A 25,481-nucleotide genomic window follows, 5' to 3' on the forward strand; every position below is an offset into this window, starting at 1 on the left:
CACACATCACAAAGACCGAAATTTTATAAAAACGAATCAAGATATGAAACTTCCGCATCATAGATCTGCAACGAAGCATCACTTACGCAGCGATCAGATAGTTTTTTAACATGGAAGGCCTCTAAGACAAGCCGGACTTTTACATTGTTGTTTCGCCCCATTTAACAGTTGGTAGTTGCGCTCGTGAACTGTTGTATGTGTTTCTTTCTGTGTCCTGTCTAAGTTGTTGCGCATTAAACTTTAGCAGCACCACTCGGTTGTAGCGAATCCCCCGAAAAAAAAAACCGCGCTCTCAGCATGCGCGGAGGCCAAACGGTGCCTTTGATCTCCCGTGACACCATCTAAAAAAATGACATGTTGAACAAAGTAAAGCAATAAAAAAGGCGGCATTGAACTGTAGGTAGCCGTCGACCAAGCGAACCGATAGTCTACAAAGTCAATCCTTCCGTGCATGAGTCTCGAAAGGGCTAGGCGTCGAACGTAGGAGAAGCGCCATGGGCTCTGTCCGGGAGTAAAACTTGGTGCTGGGCTAGTTGGTTGCACATTTTTTGAAATAGGTTAGAATCAGAAAAGGTGAACACAAGACGAGAAAGCGACGACACGACACAGAGGAGCTCTTCAAACAACTGGTTTTATTTTTCGCTTCAAGGTACATATTTAAAGGCTTGTCAAATCACATGCGCACAGGCAGTTGGCGTCAACATTTTTTTTTCATATCAAAAGTTTTGAAGTATAACTCTCTAATCTTGAGTTTATGGCACGACAAGAAAGAAGGAATGAAAAACAGCAGTAATGAACACGTTTAATCCCTGAAGTGAATGAGGAAGAAAGGATAAACAGGACGAATGAAGACGTACTCAGAGCTTTCTTAGACGTATCTCTAGAAATTCGTACTCCGCAGACTATAACGCTGTCGATGCATAGCTTACACGTTGTTCTCGTTTTTTATTTATGTCAAAGGCCTCCTACAAAACTGGATTTTTTGCGGAAGTTGCTATATCGGGCAGACGGGGTGTTGCCTTAACGATTGTTTAAGGGATCAAGCAAAAAACTTGAGTTTGCAAGACAAGCTTGCGAATTTAATTTCGCGTATATTAGAGTGCAAATGCGTGCCGCGGTTTAAAAAAACGAGCGTTCTAGGCAGAACTTCAAGTAAAAACTCCAGTCACGGAGATTTCAAATTTGCTCTGCCTAAGCCCAAAACTAGAAAGCGTTTCTGACCTTTAAGTGAAATGGCCCCGTGGAAGACGTCATCTAGTGCCTCCCCCCCCCCCCCATACGGCGCTGTGCGTAGCAGAGAAGCCTGAACGCCACCGCGGTTTTAGCAGGGAATTACTTCATCATAGTCCCAAAATAGTTGGAATGCTTTGCAAGCGAATTCTGCACATTTGATCCTTTAAGGTGCATCGCAATCCAAAGCGTGTTCTATTTCATTTTAAGGCCGGAAAATCCCATCCTCGATGGGGACCTAAGCAGGTTTTACCTTTTTTACGACTGCCGCTTCTTGCTTTGTGCAGTTCGTGGTGTTGAAAAGACTAAGAGAGACCATGCTCAGTGATCCTTTCTTCGGCAACTTCGCTGGCATATTTGGCGTTGCAGCTCTTGCAGTCCTTGTAGCACGGACATCAACACTGCCAGAGAGGAAGAGTTACCTTTCTCCATATCAAGATGCTTGGAAGGTAGGGAACGCGCTTGTAAAATGAAGTGTTCGATCGGGAGATTTATTGGGGTTTAACGTCCCAAAGCGACTCAGACTATGAGGGACGCCGTAGTGAAGGGCTCCGGATATTTCGACCACCTGAGGTTCTCTAACGTGCACTGACATCACACAGTCCACGAGCCTCTAGAATTTCGCTTTCATCGAAATTCGGCCTCAGCGGCCGGGATAGAACCCGCGTCTTTCAGGTCAGCAGTCGAGCACCATAACCACTGAGCCACCGCGGCGGCTCCGCAGGGAGATATAATGTACAGTCTTTGTCAAAAGTTTAGAGCCCAGGGGGTTGCTTCTAAGCCTTGTAGTGGGACTCCTGAAGCACTTGTGGCAGCCCTAGAAGCAGCCGCCGCGGTGGCTGAGTAGTTATGGTGCTCGGGTGCTGGCCTGAAAGACGCGGGTTCGATCCCGGCCGCGGCGGCTAGAATGTCTTTGGAGGAGAAATTCTAGAGGCCCGTGTACTGTGCGATGTCAGTGCACGTTAAAGAACCCCAGGTGGTCGAAATTTCCGGAGCCCTTCACTACGGCGTCTCTCATAGCCTTAGTCGCTTTGGGACGTTAAACCCCATAAACCAAACCAAACCAAACCAAACCATTGGAGGAAGCAGAACTAGAAATCATCTTACCTTCACGAAATTTGTAGCGCTGGAGATGTATTACGAACCAGACAGTGTGCTTCAGAAGCAAACCCCCTGGGCTCCAAACTTTTGACAAAGGCTGTACTTACATAATCCTAGGCCCTCCTGCAAACATAGGGCGTGGTCACCCCTCCACAAAAGAAATCTTCCAACATTGATTCTTACAGTGATGGACCATGGTTTCTCTCAAACTCTGCGATGGTCGGTCCGTGCAAAAGGCAGGAAAGCTCTTAATCGAATTGATTTCCAGCGTACAGCCTATGTCAAAAGTATACGGCCTCAAGCAGTCTCCTGATAACACGCATAATTGACCCTTTGGTGCATCGGAGGCAGTCTTGAATATCATCGGGTGGGAACAAGACTAGCTCTCATTTGAAGAAAATGGGAGCACTCGCGGTATATGAACACCGCTCTGCATGGGGCAACCTTGGGCTCTATACTATTTTTAAAAACGCTCTGCTCATGCGCGCGTTATCAAGCAAAGGATTGCATGGACCGCGCGGAATATTGACATTGGCAGGTTTTGCTGCGCAGATTGCATAAGAAATCGCGCGAAATACGATGCATTATTCTATTTATAGAGAGTTTCTGGAATAAAACATCGTTAATAATGCATTAACATTAACAACGTGTTCCAATATTTGATCTAGGCGGCATATTTCAAGCTTAGACCGCTGAAAGTGGAATTTGGAAATGAAAATACACCAGTACCACATATCGACTAAATATAAAAAAATTTTCATTTCAGTACTTTTAAAATCTCTCCTCCTTTAACCAGCGGTCATAGAAAAATAAAATAGCGGACCTTTGTTGCCCAAGGCGATCACAGATGGTTAACGATCCTCATACCGGGGCATTCGGCAAAGGGTGGAACACATCCGAATAAAATCATGTTACAAACGTGCGTTGCAAATGGGTCCTACCCGGTTGCATGAACTCTTCTTCATGAACTGGTTTGTCCGCTTCTCAGCAAGCCCGAACACACTACGCATAAGGTTCATACACTGAACGCACTTCGTGCCGCATCATGTAACCAGCGTTACAGCACACGCCTGGACGCAAGCCTTTTCTTAAATGCTCACCGACAAAGCCAGAGAGCAAATGTTACGGCAAGATCTGTTTATTAGGATGTTAAGGAAATTTGTGCGCTGCCTCGGAATTTACTGGGCAAAGTACAGGAGAGGACGAGGTGCACACAACTCCTTTTTTTTTTTAAATTGTCTCAGCAGTGCCCAAACCGCTTTGCCAGCGCAGTGTAACACCAAATAGCCCCCGTACAACGTCTGTTGAGATCTTTCTGCAGCCGCTGTGGGACGATTTTGCAGTGCGCGTTCTTGCCAAATCGTTCAATGCGATCGTGTGCTGGGTGGCCGGAGACGTCTAGCGTCATTTTCTGAGTTCATTCATTTAAGTATCAAGCGAAGTATCTGTAACTTTGCATTCGGGTGACTTCTTCCTTTCTCTACAGCGACAAATGTATGCTTTTCCGCCTTTAAACCTCTTAAGCCCACACAGTGCACGCTAAGAATTCCATTTGTCCTTGAAAATATCATACAAGTGAGCACAAGTACAATGGGCCTCGGAAGGTGGTCTCATGGTGGCGGTGTGGAACCCATGAAGAAGCTGTAATGCTGGCTGGTTGTTTAGAAACAGAACAATTATCTGTTTCGCTAGCAAGTTGCGCGCAAATAATTTGACGAAGAGTTTGTTGCAAATACACCAGAGGACAAAACTAATCCCTAGCTCTCTTCAGCGCTCGCAAAGCAGGACAGTACATTTTAGCTTTACTCATAATTTTCTTCTACTGAAAGGTGCAAAAACTACTGATGGGAATGTGCTTGTCGTGCAGACGTTTTTCCAAGACTCCGTGTTCGTGCTTTACCAGAGGTCGTACGAACATGACCCCTTAGTCGGCTGGGATGGCCGATGCTTCCATGGTAGGAATGCTGAAGTGAACACGGAAGAAAAATATGCCGTCGCTGAAACGTATTACTGGGACGACCGAGCGAAGAAAATGTAAGTGCACCATGCAATGCTCCTTCCGTGCCTTCGCGATAGCTTTATTGATCGCCTTTTGAGATGCAGTCGTACCTTTGCATATTGCAGACCACGCATTCGCACCACTAAAAACAAGTCAGTCCTCAAACCACTGAGGGAGGGAAAGAGAGAATGAACTGCATTTAATACCGAAGATAAATCCCTTCCCAAGAAAGCTTCTCACTCCAAGAGCCATGTGTCCAAGTGCACTAAAATCTGGGCTGGTTCGAGAGCTAATTCAACTTTGAAAATCAGCATGAGAGAGCAGGGGGCTATTAGTAAAAGTGACTGGAAAGACACCGCAATTTTCCCACCTGACTTTGTGTAGCAGGCATATACTGGGGGTCCCAGCTAAATATAACCAAACTGTTACAAAAGGCGAAGTGTCCTATTCCAGTGAAACCAACTCAGGGTTGTTCATAGTCGCGTGGCCTAGTCTTGATTGTTTTTTTTTTGCTCTTCAAAGTTTACTAATTATTCAAGTTTAATTAGCTAACTTTTTAATTATAGACTTCGGGACGAACGTGTCAGTGAAAACGTTTTAGATCACCTCAAAAAACCGCTAGTAGTGCTGTTTCCGACAAGTCACTATTTACGTAGCTTCATTTATTGGCCTTAAAAGAAAGTTGTCACGTGACCAGCTGCTCGCTCACTTCTCTGCCCCAATGTGCACCCAAAGTCTCATCGAGGCGAGGACCTCAGAAAAAAACGGATTTTATTCTTTAGGGCGCGTCTTGGGACGTTGAAGTGGCACAGTTGTCATGTGGAAGCTTTTTCTTATTGTGCGGGTTATGGTTAAAGGCCGGTAAAAAAACTACTTTACGTAAATATTACTTTGCTGCAAATGTCTCAGTAAGCTGTTTCTCAGAGCGATCTACAACTTTTCCATTGACACTTCATTCCTCAAGTTAACAATTAAAAAGTTAGTTAATTAATCTTAACTAATTAGTCAACCTTGAAGAAAGAAAAAAATACTGCACACTAGGCCACGCGACTTTAAACAACCCTCATTTGCTTTCAGACGGCTAGGACACCCCGTGCTTTTTAAAAGCTTGGTTATATTTAGCTGGTACACCTGGTATAAAGCCCTCTTGCTGGAATTTTGGCTGTGTAATGGCAGAAACATTTTTTTTTTGCATAACGGGTTTAAAATTACTAATGGTATCGTTTTTGCTGGCTGCTGTAAGCGCTACTGCTGTCTCTTTCATTGCTTTGCTGTGTTTTTTCTGGTATGAAGTCTGTTGTGAGCTTTATGCTCGAATTGGCCTGTTTTCCATTTTTTCGTTTCTCTATTCTTTTTGTCTGAGCATTGCTTCCCGCGCAGCGTTTTTCTTGGACTCTGCAGGGATTCTTTCCCTTTTCGGTCGCACTTCTCAGCAGTGCTCTACATCGTGTCTTATTCGGTATGGGCACGAAAACCAAAATAGAAATAAACCAATTACATCTGCTAGTAACGGGTAAGCCCCACTCTATGCGAAATCTCCATATCAGGTATTTTGTTTCGTACACTAAAGTGCCACGATTGCCACTTTATTCGCATCCTACCAGCATGATCACTCAGACTTACAATAAAAATTGATTGGCTTTATCAAAAGGAATGGTAAACGTTTTTCTTGTTTTTTAGAAGGGCGCTAGGTTCTATAACAGAATGCTGCCCGCCTTGCAATAGGCGAAGAGGTCCATAGGTTCTTCCCCTGGCAGACTTCATGCTGAAAGCGGCTAAGTCTAGCATGTTACGTATATCGGCTGTGTCCTCAGTGTTTTGCGGTATTGTGCACAGATTTGTTAGACCGTACTACTACAGCGACAGGTTACTTACTTCAGGATGCCTTTTTCTGGTCTGGTTTTTTATTTAATTAATTTGGAGTAGCGGTTGCTATAACTCCTTCATCGCAACCAGATTACAGCTGCAAACGTCCTTTTTTCTTGCGAATCACTTCCACTTTTCAGAGAATTTGAAAGTGTCGCCACAGCGTTATTTTCACTATTATCTTTCTCTTCTGCTTCTTCTTTTTGAAAGCCGCCGCGGTGGCTCAGTGGTTATGGCGCTCGGCTGCTGAGCCGGAAGACGCAGGTTCGATCCCGGCCGCCGCCGGTGAGTTTCGAAGGAGGCGAATTTATAGAGGCCTGTGTGCTGTGCGATGTCAGTGCGCGTTAAGGAACTCCGGGTGGTCGAAATTTCCGGAGCCCTTCACTACGGCGTCCCTCATAGCCTTAGTTGCTTTAGGACGTTAAACGCCAATAAACCGAACCAAACCAATCTTCTTCTTGAATCTATTTCCCTAGTATAAAAGAAATAAGTTCAAAATGTAGCGACTATTTTCGGCAGTGGGCACTCGGAGGCAAGTAGATCGCGTGCTACCTTTCTGGACGCGCAGCTAATCAGAAATATAGCATCCAATCTATATGCCACCTGATATCAGCACCGGAAGATAGTTGCTGGGTTTGAGCTCCATCGCCTTAAAGCGATAATTTCCGGAAGATCATCCTGTATTCGATATTAAATTTCGGCGATCTTCTTAGGTGTTAAGACATCACCACATCGCTTCATAGGAATAGAAACAGTAATAACCGCGCCATTCATTTTCGTCTGAGGGCACCTTTAAGCGAACTCGATAAGTAACGTAAATTTTGATGTACTACTCGTGGCTTATACTTGCATACAATGTAAAAGTTTAGGACTTTGCGGCCTCATTAGATGTGGACTGAACACCGCATTCTTTTTTATTGTCACCCAACAAAGCATAAAACGTCCAATGCAATTCTATGTACAAGGTCGGTACAATCTAGTGAGAAAAGAATTCCCTTTCAGCCAACACTGCGCCCTGCTGAGTGTATGCCGGCTGAAGACTGTGTGCCAAAAAACACCGCACCCTTATAACTTCTCTAGGTCAGCTGTTTTATAGCGGTGTCGACGCCAAGACTTGGGCTCAATAAGTTCTTAAAGCGCTGATCGGTTTCAATTGCTCTTTTGGGGACCACTAAGGAGTCTTTTCATGTGCCTTCTATTTTTACATGCAGGTGAATTTCAGTTTTGGCACTTGATATAGCATGTCCAACATTCTTGGGCAAAAATTTTGAATGTTGAAAAACTGCAAGCCATTGGCATAGCAGTATTGAAGACAATTATCTCTTCTTCTGATTTGTAGCGAAATATTTCTTTTATATTGTTTGCACCACGCACATCGAGCCGTTGAGGTTCTCAAAGAAAACCATCCATTGAGCAAGGTTTTTGACAGCAGCAAAAACGTTTACAGCGAAAACATTCAAGCCTGCCGAAGGGAGATCTGCAGATATACAAGGTCTGTTCTGAAAGTAGTAGGACTCAATTTTTTAAATAAGATTTATTGATGAGAGTAGTAAAAACGATCAGAATTTTTCAAAGTAGCACCCTTCCGCACCTACACGCTGCTGCTAACGAGTTTTCCAATTTTCGTACGCCTCCAGGAACGCCTGGACCGGAATGCTTTTCAGCTCCCTCGTCACGGCCTGTTGAACCGCCTCTACCAATCCGTAATGTTTCCTCTTGAGCGTCGATTTTATTTTCGAGAATAGAAAAAAGTCTGGCGGGGCTATGTCGGGGCTGTAGGGGGGCTGAGGCAGCGTTGCCGCCTTGTGCTGGGCAAAAAATCGGGGTCCTCATTCACATGATGAAGAATATCCTGGCAGATCGCTTTCCGGTTGGCCTTTTGCTCCTCTGACAACACTCCTGGCACCAACTTCGCGCACACTTTCCTCATGGCTAAGTTTTCTGTGTCGATCTCAAAAACTTGGGTTTGGGGAATGCTCAAGTCATCAGCAATCATTATGATACTCATTCTACGATCACTGTTAAGTAAATGTTTCACTCGCTACACAGTTTCGTTGGTCTTGCTGGTCGAAGGGCGTCCTGAGCGTCCGTCGTTTTCCACTCTTACCTTACCTTCGCGGAGCAGCTTGCGCCACTCAAAAAATGCCTGGTCTACCCATGGCAACGTCACCGTAGACCTCCTTAATCATGTCGTGAGTCTCTTTGCCCGTTTTATCAAGATTTACACAAAATTTGATCGCGTATCGCTGATCCGGTAAACGCTCCATGATTTTGCGTGACGAGATGTTCCGACAAGGGTTCAGAGTACAAGCGACCTGCTCTCTTCAACGGCCGAGAGCCGACTGGCGATTTTCCACAGCATTCCCAATATCCCCCTTGTACGATCCTGCACGCGCAGACCGCCTCTGGTCCGCCCGTTCGCCCAGAAAAAAACCAGTGCTACTACTTTCAGAACAGACCTTGTATGTATTTTTATAGTGAAATATTACAATATTTGAACAAATTGCGCTCATCAACTCTATGGCTTTCAAAAATGCTTCTCTCCAGAATTGTTGGGTACGAAAGCCCACAAATGCTTCAGTAAGCAGCGTGGCAAAGAATGTTATTTCTTCGGAGAAACACCTTTGCGATTTTCATGAGGTGGTTTAAAAAAATGAAAGAGAATTGGCAGGTGGTTTAGCGTTGCTGAGCACGAAATATTGCGCTAAATAACATTTTTTTGCACGTGGATAGCACCGACAGGGTCCTCAAAGCGCGTTTGGAAGGGTCGCTGACCCAGGGATGCAAGTATGCGCATCTGCAACTAGGTCATCATGAATGCCAATACGCAATGTGCGACGGCGGCCTATTCACCAGTGTCGGGTTTCTGCTCTAGTACCGTGTTTCTGCCCGAACGTTGTCCATGCCACCGCTTGTAGCTGACATCTCTATGTCACTACCACCGCATAGCTCAAAGCGCGGATTTTAGTTTGATAGTAGTGTGGGTAGATGAAAAAGACGACGTGCAATGCACAGCGCAGAGTTTGTTGCAGTTTAACACGAGACGTCATCGGCTGTGGCAATAGCATAGTGGTCTCGTGCAGTGGCCAGCGACGCTGAGCTGTTGGCACTAGCAAAGGCACGAATTCCAGCGTAGGGTGTATTTTTTATCGTGTTCCTAAGGTTACATTCAAGGTAAAGGTTGACAATGACTGGTTAGCCGGTTTTGTTTCGCGAAGTAGTGAATTCGCACCTAAAGAACGAAAGGAAGGAAGATAAAAAGAATAAAGAAAGAGGCACATTGGAACAAGAACAGGCAGGAAGAAATTAAACGAGTCTCACTATCTGATGAAGACAACAACCAGATCCATAAATAAACCCAACCTATTGGAGGCATCACACATCTTACTTTTTAGTGTCGAAGTTCAAAGCCAGAACGTCGCAGCTCTCGCCGTTGGTATTCAAAAGTCGATCAATCAATCTTGTCCGCTATGGTGAAAGCTGTGCCACGATCTTGATGAGCGGTCATCTCGTGGGGACAGCTTGGTGAGCGAAAATAATTTTCTTTCTAGAGTGAACAACACCCTGTACCTAACACCTCAAACAACTGAAGGCTACACGGTTCCCAATGTCATGGCTGTTTCCCCGTTCAAAGGTAAGGTCTTGTCAGTAGTCAATGCATGGCGTTCACTTGATGTAAGGCCTGGCTCTGGCTGCCATCTCTTTTAGGTCTGGAGCAATTATATCAACTCCTGCTCAGCGATGAAGCGCAGCTGTACGATTAGGAATATATGCAGTGAGATATTCTGATATCATCCATGGTGGCTCAGTGGTTATGGCACTCGGCTGCTGACCCGAAAGACGCGGGTTCGATTGGGGCCGCGGAGGTCGAATTTCGATGGAGGCGAAATTCCAAAGGCCTGTGTACTGTGCGATGTCAGTGCACGTTAAAGAACCCCAGGTGGTCGAAATTTCCGGAGCCCTTCACTACGGCGTGTCTCATAGCCTGAGTCGCTTTGGGACGTTAAACCCCATAAACCAAACCAAACCATATTCTGATAGCGATGACCACGGGGCGGTAGTATCCAGCTGCAAAAAATAAGAGTTTCTGGCAATTTAGCATTGCCAAGCGCGAATTATTGTGCGAAAGCAGGCGTTTGCAGGTGGGCACCACAGCCAAGTAAATGAAAGCGCGATTGAGGTGTTCACAGATGCAGGGAGCCAATTATGCGCCTTTCCTTTCCTGAAAATTAACAGTCTACAGCGTTGTCAACGCCAACGCCAATCAACCCATAGAATGCAGGCTGCCTATGGCTCTACTGCCACCTTTCTGCCAAAACACTGCCAACGCAAGCCCAAGCAGCGCACATCTCTCTGTCACTACCATGACGTAGCTCAAAGTGCAACTTGTGCCGCCGTGGTGGCTGAGTGGTTATGGCGCTCGGATGCTGTCTCAAAAGACGCGGGTTCGATCCCAGCCGTGGTGGTTGAATGTCGATGGAGTTAATATTCCAGAGGCCCATGTACTTTGCGATGGTAGTGCACATTGAAGAAGCACAGGTGGTCGATATTTCCGGCATCGTTCGTAGCCTTAGTCGTTTTGGGACATTAAACATCGATAAACTAACCAAAGCAGAGCATAATTGAGTTCTCCTGTAACCCGGAAAGCCAGCTATGTGTGTGTCCTTTCTTTTCGGGGCTTTTGCGCACAGATGGAAGTAGATTAAAGCGACGATTTGCAATGAACAGCGCTAGAGTGATACAGTTTAACACGAGGCGTGATCGGCTGCGGTGATAGCGTAGTTGTTCTTTCCTTTATTCAATTTCCTAACGAAAAACACATACAGGATGAATCTGAAAAATGATGCGGTTTACAGACAACTGGCCTCATTGTGCTCACGTGCAGCGGCCAGTGAAGCTGATATGTTCGTGCCGCCGCGGGTCCGATACCCACTCACAGCATAATTTTATTTTTTTTTCTGCAGGCCTCTGAGAGGCTTCAGCCAGACATCGCGTTTTTCAGGAATGCTAGTGAGGTGGTGCTTTCGCACAATAGTCTGTGTGTAGAAATGATAAACTGCCGGCAATTTTTGAAAATTATTTGTTGTAACAGAAGGAGCGAATATTAGGAATGAAATATGAACATGAATTCAAGATGTTCTAATAGGCATGACTTATATCCGATGGTAGTCTATGACACAACCTTCTTCTTTAAGCCCAGAAACTCATGAGAGTTGCCATTTAAGGCATGTAACGCTGCGTCAACAGAAATAAACATTAAGAGACCTTGAAATTACTAGTATTGCAACAAGTGCAAAAGTGAAGCATTGAATGATGTCAAGTGTTCTACAGAACTTTTTTTGCAACGTGGTTTCCCGTTAAATTATGTTGTTCAATTCGCATTCGCATGTATTCTTCCAAATTATTTACTCACTGCTTTCAAAAGTTACATAATGTGATTCTGATGAACCTGCATGTGAGCGTGCAGTCACACATTTCTTTGGGCTCTATTGTGCTTAATATGCTCAAGTAATCCATTTGGCCAGATGTTCAACTGCGCAGATGTTATGTGCAGACAAAGACTGTCAGCACCTGCCGTGATTTCATGGTGGAAAAAACAGCGCAAACTTAGACAGAAAACACAGAAAAGAGGGGAGACACTACAAGCGCTGGCTCAGCGCTTGTAGTCTCTCCCCTCTTTTCTGTGTTTTCTGTCTAAGGTTGCGCTGTTTTTTCCACCATGAATTCACACCAACTAGCCCAAATGTCTGCTTTCCTGCCGTGATGCCTGAAGATTTCGTCCCGTGTTATTCGATCTTTATTATGAACGAGTCAACATAGACTTATCAGCTCGAGAAGAAGCATTGCAATATCAAAGATTGTCAACGGTGACGAGCATCCTGATCATCTTGAGTCGTCCGGAGCAAAAGGGGCGCGTACTACTCCAGCTGCGATTATATTTCACTGCCGCGGGATTTTCCAGCAACTCCACCTGTTGAGAGAGACAAGGAGCTTGGCGAAAATATCGTGACGTAGAGCAAGAGCACTGAGACTCGGAACACTGCGTGGTTCTCTGTAAAGGATTTTTCATCCTTTCGGGAGTGATGAAGGTCGCCCCGGAGGCGAACAGACGGAGCAAAGAGGCGAACGTACGAACAACATCACTTTTAGTCCTGCTCTCTTGCAGCACTCCACTGTAAGTCAGAGATATTGATGATACGTTTGCTGCTTATCAAATTGTATCTTTTTGTAATTTAAGTCCGTGAGAGTACGTGACAAATGAAACAGTTTATGAGATAAGGGTCATCACGAAGAAGTGCACTTTCTCTATCCGTGCGGAAGCTTAAGCTACTGCTTCAACAAAGGCTTAGCGGCATCGGAGCGACTGGATTCAAGCGACTTTAAAGGGGCCAAAAACATAATCTTAGTTGACTGTTTTGCCTGTTGATCACATACAGGAAGTTACAATGGTGCTAATAGCGTCGGTAATACCGTGTATATTACGTTTTTTAATATTTTATTGTCCTCCCAAAAACAAATTCATGGCTCTGATGGTGTCCCCACACAGTGGCGGGTTTCAGCAGCGGATATGACATCACCTGGCGCGAGCTTGATGATTGTACAAACAGTAAATATACTGCTAATTGTGTGAATAAATAGAGAAACATTTTGTCAGCTGTCTGCGTTTTATATTAGATCAACAAAAACAACTTGCTGGTCTTAGATAAAAGGCCTGCAAAACAAGTAAAGTAAAAATACACGACCAGGGGCTCTGGCATGGAAATGACGCTGCCAGTCTCAGCAAGAATGAGTTACAGAGAGCAGGCAACCGTGGAGTGCAAACTTCCGCGACGTGCTCTGGCAGGCTGTTTTGATTGGTTGCGCCAGGTGCCGTCATCGGGAGAGCGAAATAGGAGTGGGAAGCCCCGCCAAAATCGAGTTTAGGGCAGCGTTTTGTTTGCTTGTATTTTGAAATTTCTTCATTGAATAACTCTCGTTCCTGTGCATCGATTCCTGTAATTCTTTTTAAGCCAGCATCTGTGTGACATAAAGAATCCACCTGAAGTATAGCCGGTATCTCTCCAAGCAGTGTTTCGCAGCCCCTTTAAGACACGCCAAACTCATCGCTTTGAGTCGTAGTGACAGAAAAGCGCGTCCATTCCGGCAACATTCCAGTCGCATCCTTTGCTTATCTCCACTAATTCATCTCTTTTGATTCCTTTGGAGCTCCCATTTTCATCGTTCGACCTGGACGTTTCTTTCCCGTCCTGAAGATATTTTTTTTCTCCCCTAAACCATGTAGTATCGCGGGATATCCCTGATTTTAATAGTAGACCGTTTTGTTAAACTTACCATATTATATCTCCTTAGAATCTTGACGGCCAACCTTGCGCCGCTGTGATACACAGCCTTAGTTCAATTCTACCGTAATGCCTTTTCATTTCCACAGCCTCTTTTGCCACATCCACCTACCTTGACCGTTGTTATCTCCTTATATTTACACATCTCATCTCTGCTTGTCTCCAGATTACTTTTTCAGTTCTGCCTATGTACAAATACGTATTTTAAATTTTTTAGACCCGATTCTTCGAATTATTACCGCTGCTTTTTACGCACATGGTGACCGCTTATAATGTTTTCAGGTTTATATTTTAAAACGTGCCAGGGTTATGTCGCTGTGTTAGATGCAGGTGGACTCTTCAGCAAGGGGAACACCATGTCCATGACAGAGTTCAGTAATTACACTTTTAATAACCCAAAATTAAACAATAAACCTTTTATCTTGGGTTTTAAGGGGAAAGATAACATTGGGATTTTGAAGGCCGTCAACATCAGAGGCGAGCCCGGTATTAAAATTTCCTTAATCGGCAGCGTAGTTCAAAATATCTAAAGTAAAAATACACATGTCGAAGCTCGTTTAGCTTTCTTTCCCACTTGCTATTTCATTAAAGGTCGTGTCTGCTCGTAATACCGTCACTGAAGTAAACTTGACTGCTGCATCATCAAACACACGAAAGTCTTTACTTGACGCGCAAGAAATCTCAGCGACACCAGTTTATAAACAAGCAATGCAGAAAAGCCAACGTGATGAGCTATGAAATGGGTATTTTTCTACTCGGTGATTAGGAAAAATTTTAAACTGGGCTCACCTCGGGACCCGCAGTGGTGGCTCAGTGGTGAGGGCGCTAGGCTACTGAGCGAGAGTTCCCGGGTGTGGACCCGGCCACGGCGACCACATTTCGATGGAAGCGAAACGCAAAAGGTGCCGGTGTGCTATGTGATGTCAGGGCAGGTTTAACCGCCCGGGTGGTCGAAATTAGTCCGGGTCTCTCCACTACGGTACCCCTTTCTTCCTGTCTCCTATCACCCCCTCCTTTATCCCTTCCCTTAGGGCACAGTTGAGGTCTCCACCCAGATTTGAGACAGATACTGCGGCATTCCCTTCATTCAAAAACTAACTTCCATTTCTTTTTCACCTCCGAAGTTTTTGGCATTCAATTTCGCAGTACAGTGCTGCTTCCTATAAGCACAATTACAAAAGGTATTATTTCATTTTGTTTAATTATCCGTCTAGTTATTAAGCTCTATTATCCGCATAATCACCGCCTTGCTGCACAACTAACCTGCACAGAATGCGAAGTTTAAAAAATCACCCTGTGTTATCGCTAATACGCATGTTATGACATAGAAAGACGCTGTAGCTGTGATTTACTGCATAGAGCGCCCAGCGCCTATTTGACGAGAGCGGTTCGATTCGCAGCACGGGTAATTTTTTTTCTTTTAGCTGTTTCTGTCTTCGGACGAACGGTCGCACTCCAATGTTACTCGATTTGCACGAACAGTTGAGCCCAAAGAGATTTTTGGAAGCAGAATAAGGATGAAACGCAGAAAGAACTGATGGTTGTTGCAGCGCAGTTCTTCCCTGAAGGTCGAAAAACCGCTTAAAGTGTGTACACTACTTCGTTTCCGAGAGTGTATAAGCATGTAATCTTGTGTATAACGTTCACATGAGTAGAAAGAAGGCGGCCTATATATTGCAATATAATTCGGAAAGACCGCTGAAATAGCTCACTAACGAGCACATCGGTATCATCATACTAAATAAAAACAACATACGCAGATAAGACCTAAGCTTGAGGTCCTAAACCGGCAGTCCTTGTTCACGTCTAATTCCGTCTGATGGTACACATTTTTAACCGCTACAGTGTGATGCTTTGCAGCGCTATAACTGAGAACCATGCAACAAAACAGCCCTCTTAAATGAAGGTATGTTGGCAAAATATTCAAGGCTAGTAGAAGTGCACTAAATATACTTACTGGTCTATCACTCGAGGAGACGTTTTAAATAAGCGCGTCGTTATGACAGACTGGACACAAGAAAAACTAACTATTACGCAATAATTGGGAAGCATTTTTCAAAACATTTTCTATTCCTTTTCAGTGGGGAGGTACATTTTCAATGCAACCAAGGACCTAGGTGATGCAAGCTGTTTCCTAGTAGCAATGCTTGTATGTTTTTATTCTTTTTTACAGACAAGCTAATCTCGGTTTACTACCCCTTCGTGGTTTCCGAGTATCGCAACTGCGACATACTGCGGTCACCACAACGCAACGGCGGTGAGTAATTGTTCTAAGTTCTCTCCAATAGGGTGAAGTAGCACTATCACCTTTCAAATCTGTTTCCAGTGCATTTTTATGCTCAGAGAAATTTGATCCATCGAAGTGAATTGGTGTGTGTAAAGACGTGTTCGTTATTTCCGGCCGCTAAATTCGGTTTTGTTTCTCAAAACCTAATAAAGGTACTTTGAGCGCATTTTTGTTTTACTAGTAGGCACCCGCGTTACTGACCCATTAAATTGGATACGTTTCCACACTTTTTTTTTCCCACAAGCGTTGTGGCTTCATCACTTGATTGCAGAAAGAATTCGCTATTTTGTTGCGGTAGCAACCCCTCGAACGATTACAGGGCACATGTACAGCACTTCTCACCGGCGCCGAGGATGAATTCTAAGCGGCCCTGCATTTATGCTGCCTTTCTCTAACCTATTCATTTAAACATTAAAATGTGCGTTTTCGGATGGTAGTCTGCACATTATGCATTAATTGGGTGGCATGCTATTTAATACTGCTGAAGTTTTAACAACAACTGGCAAGGACTCCTAAAGTAGGATGTTGATTTTACTCCCACAGCTTCGCTTTTCGCTGTCGGCCCTTTTTTGTCCGTTCATCCATTTCTCTCTGTCTCAAACAACACTCCACACCCCCATTTTGTTTTTCATTGGCACTTATAATAAACTGAGAGATTTAAGGAACCCGTTATGCAGAAAATCAGTCGTCATCGGCATTAACCCTGCGCTGGTCGTGAGAGCAGAAGCTGCCGTGTTAAAATTTTGGATTGGTAGGCGTGGCAGTTTGGTGTAACTGACTGGTGTAGTGGCGCCGCCATACGACAGGCCACCAGAAGGAAGAGGCGCCGCGGAACGCCGCTGAGCGAAAGATATAGGAGGGTCGGTGCCGGTGCCAACGCCTTGCACGACGAAAGGGAGGCGCTGCTCGGTGCAATCTGTGTTTGCCCCCGAGCCCGCGCAGTGAGCTTCATTCAATTAATCACTTTTCTCCCCTGACAGTATCGCAGTCCGTCGCGGCCTGTGTTCGCCCCGCTTTGATTGTGTTCGCCTGGCACTCTTCCGAGTGATCTAATTTACCGTGGTCTATTCATTTCTACTCATTTCTAAATTATACTTTCTTGAAGTGATAGTGATTCCCTCTACCTCTGCAAATCTATCGCGTCGTACCCTGTAGGCAGAACTTAAGTGTCCCTCAGTCTCTTTAGTAGGATGTAAGAATAAACATTAGCGCCAAATACGAGTATGTATGTTAAATTGACATTGGCTGACAGGGACTCCGGAACTGGAGGGGCAGGGGTGGGGGGGGGGGGGGGGGGGGTGGAGGGGGGGGGAGCGGCCGCCTATTTAACTTTTTTCGCTGCTCCCCCCCCCCCTCCCCCCCAGATCTTTACCAATAGCTGATGCAGTTTGCCTGATCGGTGGTGCTCGCCTCTTCGGTCTAAGCACATAGACGTACGAAACGTAGACTTGTACCGGTTGTTACATGGGGCCCGCCTGCGACATCCCACCGCTGTCGAACGCTACCCCCAAGGGTAGCCGTTGACATGGCGGTCCGCTGTCAAGCGGAGAGCATCGGCAGGTTCCGGCAAAGGACGATGGCATCATCTAACAAGAACAAGGTTTAATACTGCATCTCGTACGAACGGCAAGAGGAGCTGGCCCAAGAGAGAAATGTGACACGTCCACACAGCAGGTGTCTCGACGGCGACCTAGCGGCGGGAGCATCCTTCAGAGGGAAAGAAGGAAGGTTCTGAAGACGCGCACGTGTCGAACCAGCGGTCTTGTTCATGGCAAGCGTCGCTGACTCAGACCCGGCGGCGCCGTGATCCGGATCCATCCGGCACGGGATGGATTTCCTTCAGTGCGAGCGCGAATTCAGAAATATTAGAAATGTTTTTTTCGCAGCTTTCGAATCCGTTTACTGACTTGGGCAGTCTGCGCACGTTTCAGTAATTATGAAATTTGCAACTATTTTTAAAATGTATATTCCAATGTAGAATAAGCGAGGATGCAATTATGTAAAATTGAAACGGCTACAATGAATTAAAAGATTAATAATTTAATAAGCGTAAGAAGTTTGCAGGAGTTAAGTGGATGCAACTAGCACAGGACCGGGTTAATTGGAGGAATATGGGAGAAGCCTTTGCCCTACAGTGGGTCTAGTGCGGCTGATGATGATGACGAAGCAAGGACAATACTTGCCCTCCCCCACTCCGAAAGACGTTCTGGAGTTCCTGTTGGTTGATCAGAGTGCAGAACGGCTGCGACCATTTAGAGTGTTTTAGTATGAGGAGGCATGTTTTGCATATTTAGCAATAACTGCGCCCCGACAGATTACAAAAGCTACAGGCTGTGAAACTCGATCGCTTCAGGAGCGAGAACGCATTCAAACGTGAATGGAACCTGAATATCACAGGAAAAGGAAGCTTTGTGGCTGACACTAGATATACGCAATAAAAGACGAGCACGAGGGTCGCCAACAATATGCGTAAAAACGTAAGGTGGCATTCTTATTCTTTGAGGTATGACAACTCTGAAACTAATCAGGTACTTCGTCTGCGCATACCGTAGAGTGACAGCCGCTGTTTAAAAGTTAACACAAGCGCTGTACTGAATTGGCGACCTGTTTTCAAATGTGAAGAACGTAGCATCCAAGTGTTCTCTGATCTGAATAAACAGCATGAAACGTGATTGTGCATGCTTCGGGTTGGAGGGCGGAGGAAGGAAAAAAGCTACCTCCATTAACGTTATATAGCGTTAAAGAAAGAGCTCCCTTGAACGAAGAGCGTAAATGTTGGTTGGGTGGATCTAATTGGTTTTTGCAGGTGACGACATATCCGTACTGACCGAACAGGTGACAGATGCTTATCCTCAAAATGGAATAACGCGGCATATTCTATCCAATCATTCTTTGTACCCATATCTTGAAGGAACTCTCATTACACTCTCCCTCGGTTCTCACGCAGGGTGCGACATGTGGGTCACTTTGGATGGCCTGCACAACATCAGCAGCGCATGCTTCTTCATTTACGATCTCTTATGTGGCCCCGACAAGTTCCAGAAGTACGACGAGGATTTCTGCAGGGATAAAATTCAAATAAAGTGAAACTTAAATACGACTGGTTGTTGCCACGCCGGTTTTGAGAGCATATTTGTTAAAACCAAAACCTATTGGCTCCTCGCTTCTCAGCAAGTCATCTGAGAGCCGAGTATCGCCGCCACCCTGGAGCACCGCAAAAATCTGACGCCCACTGTGAAGTGCGTACTTTTGAAGTGAAAGCTTCAGTACGGGACCTCGTGCTTCAATCCCCGACTGCCTAGTTTTGACCTTCAGCTGAGTGAGGGGTCAAACCATACAAAAGAGGGGAAGAAATTGAATCAATATCCATGACTGGGAGTCCAACCCACGGCTCCGAGAACAGATCTCCTTTTAGAGCCGCTAAGCGAGGCCACTTCGCTACCGCCTAGACAGTAAAGACTAGGCTATCGCCGCAGCGAGCAAACCTCGTGTTAAACTGCCCCACACTCTCGCGCTGTGCATTTTAGAGCGCCGTTGGCGTCGTCTTCATCAACTTCCATCTGCCAACTTCTTGCCCGCCGTCGTCTTCTACGTAGCACAAATCCGGGCTCTCTCTCCGATTCGAATGTAGTGAGTATTCTGTGCAGTTTTTTTTTTAAATTTCAGGCAGAATACGTGCCGCTGTTGCATGGTTGTGGGTCCTGGGAAATGTAGCGCAGATGAATATTGAGTTTAAGAATGAGGATAAGAAAGAAAATGAATAAAAAGCAACCAACGAGCTTCTTTTCTAGGCTATTTTCGCAGCGTTGCTATTTGGGCGAAGAACACTACTCCATTTTAGCAGAATCACTTACTGTGGCACTATTTACGACGCCTGCAAGTGAAACCTTGTAGTGATCCATGTTGCCCCTCGCCCGCCGGATGCACCCTTCTCTCTCTCTTGGCCTACTGCGGCTCTTCCCCTGGCGGCCCCCACAAGGCGCAGCAGCGGAGGGAGCGGAGTTGAGGCGCCCGCGACTATGTGTCGTCACGTGGGCAGCCCTCCTTACCCGCCCCTCTCGGTTTCGGCGGCCGCACGGGCCGCGCTCACCGGCACAGTCTGACGGAGAGTTGGCACCGAGACGTGGGAGTGAGCGGACGCGACACCGGCGGCGGCCCAGGTGACCCGAACTGTTCTGTGCCTGTGTCCTGTGCCTGTGTCCTGTGCCTGTGTCCTGTGCCTGTTGCCTGCCGTTGCTGCCTGCGCGCGAACGAGGGAAGCCATTGGGAGATCCCAATTAAAGGTTTTGCCTACGGGCTTATTCCTTGGCGGTGTTGTTCTTCGCGACCGCAGGTGTGATCGAGCTAGCGGAGTGGCGTTGGCCCTGAGTGCAGGGCCCAAACCGTGCCAGTAACCCCACAACCACTACTGCATAAAAGATTCCGCGCTTATTCACACACCTGGACAGCTATGCAGGGGTCGTACTACGAAACTACCACAATCTCAGAACACGGTACTGGCTCAATTAAATAAAGAAAAAAGAAAAGAGCGAACAAATACGGTCAGAAAGAAGCTCGTATTGGTCGATAACATAATGACCAATGAGAGCGGGGCTTCGTGACCATTCTGACTGAGATTCTGAATGTTGCGTAACAAGGCCCCAGGATTCCTCAAGTTCTGCGCTCGCCAGAGTTTTCTCAAAGTTTGCGCGACGGTAGCCTGTGAACGAAGATAGCGCAGAATGCGCGAAAACAGCGGACAATAAAATGTCGAGATAGAGCTACATATGTCGACACAAGCGCATCCTATGCGCGCCGTGTGCACGTTTCTAATCCACCAGAATGCACAATGCAAAAACGGCAGCACTGATCAATGTTATCAGCGAAGTATTACAAATCGTAATATCGTGACTTATCCGCTATCCATCCACACTCTGGCCGGAAGCCGCGCCATACATTTTTCGGGCTTATCAAAGGCATAACATGCTCACTGGCTTGGTTCTTAGCCCTCTTATCGAAGCGTTTTTTTTCTCTAATGTCCTATATACTAGCCAGAGCCTATATTAGCTCTAGCGGCGAGCTGATAAGAATAGTTTTGGTATCGTTTATGGGCTTCAGCTTCCCAAATCTACTCAGGCTATGAGGTACGCTGTACTTAATGGTTCCGCATAATTTCAACCTACCGCGACTATGGCATAGGTTTTAGGAATAGCAGGGGAGAGTTATTGGAAGAGTTCACGGAGAGAAATAATTTACGGATCAGAAGTACCTTCTTCCGCAAAAGAGCAAACAGGAAGTGGACGTGGAAGAGCCCCAGTAGTAGGACTAAAAATGAAATAGACTTCATACTGTAGGCACAGCCTGGCATCGTAGAGGATGTGCACGTCCTCGGAAAGGTGCACTGTAGCTTAGATTTTAAGAGGAAACGGAGGAAATTTCTTGTGAACCAGAAGGCTATTAACGAGTTAGCGTTAAGAGGGGTAGTGGAGGAATTCAGGATTTCGCTGCGGAACAGATTTTCCGCTTTAACTGAAGAATACGACCGGAATGTTGAAACAATGAACGATAATCTCAAAGCTATCGCTACGGAGTGTGCCGGAGATGTAGGTGGTAGGATGGTTCGACAGGATACCAACAAGCTATCTCAGGAGACTAAATGTCTGATTAAGAAACACCAAAGCATGAGGACAGACAGAATAGACCTAGTAAAGCTATTGAAGTTCATAAGTAAGCGCAAGGTAGCCGACAAAAGAAAGTTTAACATGGAGAAAATCGAGCATGCTCTAAAGAACGAAGGTAGCCCAAAAGCAGTGAACAGAAATCTAGGTAAATTTAAAAACTACATGTATGCGCTAAGAGACAAAGAGGGCAATGTCATTAGGAGTATGAATAGGATAGTGAAAGTAGCAGAAGAGTTTTACACAAATCTATACTGTTGTGAATGTAATCAGAACGTTACTGAGGGAGGCAGTCGAACACAGCAATGGGACATCCCGCCAGTAACGAAGGAGGAAGTAAAGAAAACCTTAGGAGCAATGCAAATGGGTAAAGAAGCTGGTGAGGATCAGATAACCGAGGATTGTTGCGAGGTACGGGCCGTGGAGTCGGTGTAGGTTAGGAAATGGATATTTATTGAGAGAATTTGACCCAAAAGAAAACAGGGCCCCAGGCCATTGAAAGATAGAGACTGGCTCCCAGAGCAGCTGCTCTCTTCCGCTGCTGGAGGAAGACTCCCTTCCTTGATTATCTCCGCGCCCTGGAACGCCGTGCCCCTGTGACCAAGCTGCGCGTTCTCGAAAGAAAGCGTCTTTGGACATCGACGGTCGCGTTATGCCGAACGTGAGCCCCGCGTACGCGACGAGGCCGGCACCCTGCGGCGCCGAGTACAGGTCGATGCGCTCGCGGCACAAACGGTTTCAGGAGCTCGCGGGCCGACAGGCCAGCAGTGTCTTGCAACGCAACAGAACTTGTTAAAGGACGCAGGAGATTTTGCTAGAAAAACTTGCCACATTGTATACGAAAATACCTTGTGTACTCGAGCGTACCAGCAGCTTGGAAGAACGCTAAAATTATCTTAATTCTTAAGAAAGGAGACGTCAAGGACTTGAAGAATTAGAGACCGCTACCTACAAGGTATTTAATAAGGTAATCACTAATAGAATCAGGACAACCCTAGACATCAATCAACCAAATCATCAGGCAGGCTTTCCTAAGGATACTCGACCATACACAATATTCTCGCTATAAATCAGGTCATAGAGAAATGCGGAAAATATAACCATCCCCTCTATATAGCCTTCAGTGATCACGAGAAAGCATTTGACTCAGTGGAAACCTCGGCTGTTATGCTGGTATTGAGGAATCAGGGTGCAGAAGAGTGTGCTGCGAAAATATTAGAAGATATTTATAACACTGCACAGCTACCATAATTTTCCATAATGTCAGCAATAAAATTCCAATAAGGAAAGGTGTCAGGCAGAGAGACACGATAGCGCCAATGCTATTCACCGCCTGTTTGCAGCAAGTATTCTGTGGCCTGAAATGTGAACAGTTGGGGATAAGAGTTAATGGAGAATACGTAAGTAATCTGCGATTCGCTAATGACATTGCTTTGCTAAGTCACTCAGGACATTAACTGCAAAGCATGATCAATGAGTTAGACAGGGAGAGCAGAACGGTGGGGCTAAAAATTAACATGCAGAAAACCAAAGTAATGTTCAACCGTCCAGCAAGGTAACAGCAGTTCGCAATTGGTAGCGAGGGGCTGGAAGTAGTACGAGAATATGTCTACTTAGGAGAGATAGTGACCGCTGATCCGTATCACGAGAGGGAAATAACTAGAGGAATAAGAGGGGGGGGAGGGGCGCATATGGCAGGCTCTCTGGTATCATGAATGGCAGTTTGTCAATATCCCCCAAGAGAAAAGCCTACAACCGCTGTGTCTTACCGGTACTCAGCTATGGGGCAGAAACGTGGAGGCTAACACAGGTGGTTAACGACATCCTAGTCGAAATCAAGAGGAAGAAATGGGCTTGGGCAGGGCATGTAATGCGACGGCAAGATAACCGGTGGTCCTTAAGGCTAACGGGGTGGATTCCAAGAGAAGGCAAACGTAGCAGGGGGTGGCAGAAAGCTAGGTGGCGGGATGAGATTAAGAAGTCTGCGCTGATATGGTGGCCGCCACTGGCAAAGGACAGCTTTAATTGGAGAGACATGGGAGAGACCTTTGCCCTGCAGTGAGCGTGGTCAGGCTGATGATCATGATGATAAATTTCGGCCACCTGGAGTTATATAACGAGCACTGGCATCGCATAGTACACGGACCTCTAGCATTTTGCCTCTATCGAAATGTGACCGCGTCGGCCAGCGTTCACCTCTCAGATGAATAAATTAAGGGTAATAGAAGTCGTCCTTCGGCAGGCCCCCAGTTTCCACAGCTTATCTATAGTCACCCTGTGTTTATCGACACTTGGGCGTCACCTCATTTGCTTTGCAGGTGGTCGAAAAATCACGACTCACGTGATCACACTGCCGGTGTCTTCTTTCATTTGTTTATTGTTCCATCAAGTGCATTAGCTGTGGATGTAAGTTATGGAAACAATATTTCCCGCGAAGTTTTATTTAGCACTTTACGGTATATATAAACATTATAAACATGTCCTTGCCACATTTAGCTTTCTTTTGACGTATTTATCGCGAAAGTTGCAGCCTTGGCTCCGCATCGCATTTTCAGTATATGTTTCAGCACACATCTCACCTCCATTATCATGTCGTATTCCATTCAGAGCAGACAAAAGCCAACGAGAGCCTCCATAAAGACATAAATGTTTTCACACAAAGCCGCTGTAGCTCCTTAAGCAGCCGTGATGACTAAAACAAAATCGAATGCTCAGTACCTTGTAAAGATTGGGGACAAAACAGCATGGTGTTTTTCGACGCTGGAAGAAATACTCAGTTTTGGGCACTCTCACCAGACTCGTACTGCCCGAAACTTTGGTGCGAGGTTCCATGTGGGAATAAAAAAATTTCTAGAATGCTCTAGAGGTGAAAGCATTATGGTTCTAATTTTTTATATAGAAATTTTGAATTAGAAATTTTCGCGCGCATCGGGTGACCACGATATATTCAATATTGAGCTGATTTGCTAATCATAGCACGAAGTAGAAGGGTAGCGCAAATTGGTGTATGGAATGGTTGATGTTGATAAGAGCGTTTCATTAGGTGCCAGTTTTTTTTCAACGTTTCACTATAGTTAGGCTGGACAACGTGTAGATTGTATAGCACTCAGTTGTAAGTAAATTAGCACGTATTATTGCATTGGAGTTTTCGTGCACTTCTTGCATTGTTAGAAAAAGGCTCTAAAGCAAGAATCACTGGAGACGCCATTTGAGATCTGTTTTGTTGATATGCCATTCTACTTGCTCTGAATGCCATTTCTCTCTGTACCATTGTGAGTAATTTGTCGCGTTTGAACGCTTCGTGCTATTACAGGGATTCAAGCTTTTAACGCGGCGGCGTTAAGGTTGCTTTTCAGCTTAAATCCTGTCGTAGTCGTCGTGAGTGGTTTGAGCGAGCAACCGCCTCAGAAATCCCCAGACGAGACGTATTCACGTCATCACAATCTGTTTACTGGCAGGTAGCAACCTTCTCACCGTATTTTGAGCTAACTACACTCCATGGCAGGTAAATGTATGACTGGTTGGCCGAAGTTGTTCGAGCAAAGCAACTTTGTTTTCACAAGCCCCACCGGTGACTGCGTTTTAAAAGTGATCCTCCTGGGGAAATTCCTAATCGCTTAACCACTGCACCAAGGCGTCAGGAAAGGTATGGGGACTCCAGGCGATCTGTGAACGTAGAGAATGACCAATTCCTTAGATATGGCGCTAAAAATTAACGCTATGTCGTTATGCCTTTCCTACGCAGCTTAAGTGTCTCCTCTAGGTTTTTAAACTGTGTGCTCAGTGTTTGAAGAAGCTCGCAGAGCTTCTTCAAACACTGAGAAGAACAAAGATACTTCTTCAAACAGAGATACAGATCGCAAATTGAGGAGTGCGCAAGGCAGGACTTACATGGAGCAATTATACACTTGAAATCACTGCAGCCGTCTAGCGAACTTATTTTTTATTTCACGACGTTGTGAGGACTTTCTCTTTGTTTTGAAAAATCGGCAACGTTGGAA

At 45.6% G+C, this 25,481-nt stretch overlaps 2 protein-coding genes across 5 annotated transcripts in view; both read left to right on the forward strand.

Annotated features, from left to right (window-relative positions):
- Positions 1 to 1,354: 1,354 nt before the first annotated feature.
- LOC149343520 (male-specific histamine-binding salivary protein-like) lies at positions 1,355 to 18,923 on the forward strand. The gene is made up of 5 exons (XM_089545953.1): positions 1,355 to 1,679; positions 4,199 to 4,365; positions 9,748 to 9,830; positions 15,710 to 15,793; positions 18,771 to 18,923. The coding sequence occupies exons 1-5, from the start codon at positions 1,548 to 1,550 to the stop codon at positions 18,908 to 18,910; spliced, it is 606 nt and encodes a 201-aa protein (XP_089402079.1). The 5' UTR covers positions 1,355 to 1,547; the 3' UTR covers positions 18,911 to 18,923.
- LOC149343521 (uncharacterized) overlaps positions 15,730 to 25,481 on the forward strand; it is a 40,161-nt gene continuing 30,409 nt past the window's right edge. For 2 of the 4 annotated variants that reach the window (XM_089545954.1, XM_089545957.1), the window contains exon 1: positions 18,947 to 20,106. The gene's annotated coding sequence lies outside the window, so the exon portion shown is untranslated. Of the gene's footprint in view, positions 15,794 to 18,946; positions 20,107 to 25,481 lie in introns of those variants that run through there. The other 2 variants (XM_089545956.1, XM_089545955.1) reach the window with 2 other exon arrangements.

This window comes from Amblyomma mixtum, chromosome 5 (genome assembly GCF_055824585.1).
Source record: "Amblyomma mixtum isolate Tamu chromosome 5, ASM5582458v1, whole genome shotgun sequence".
Classification (NCBI taxonomy): domain Eukaryota; kingdom Metazoa; phylum Arthropoda; class Arachnida; order Ixodida; family Ixodidae; genus Amblyomma; species Amblyomma mixtum.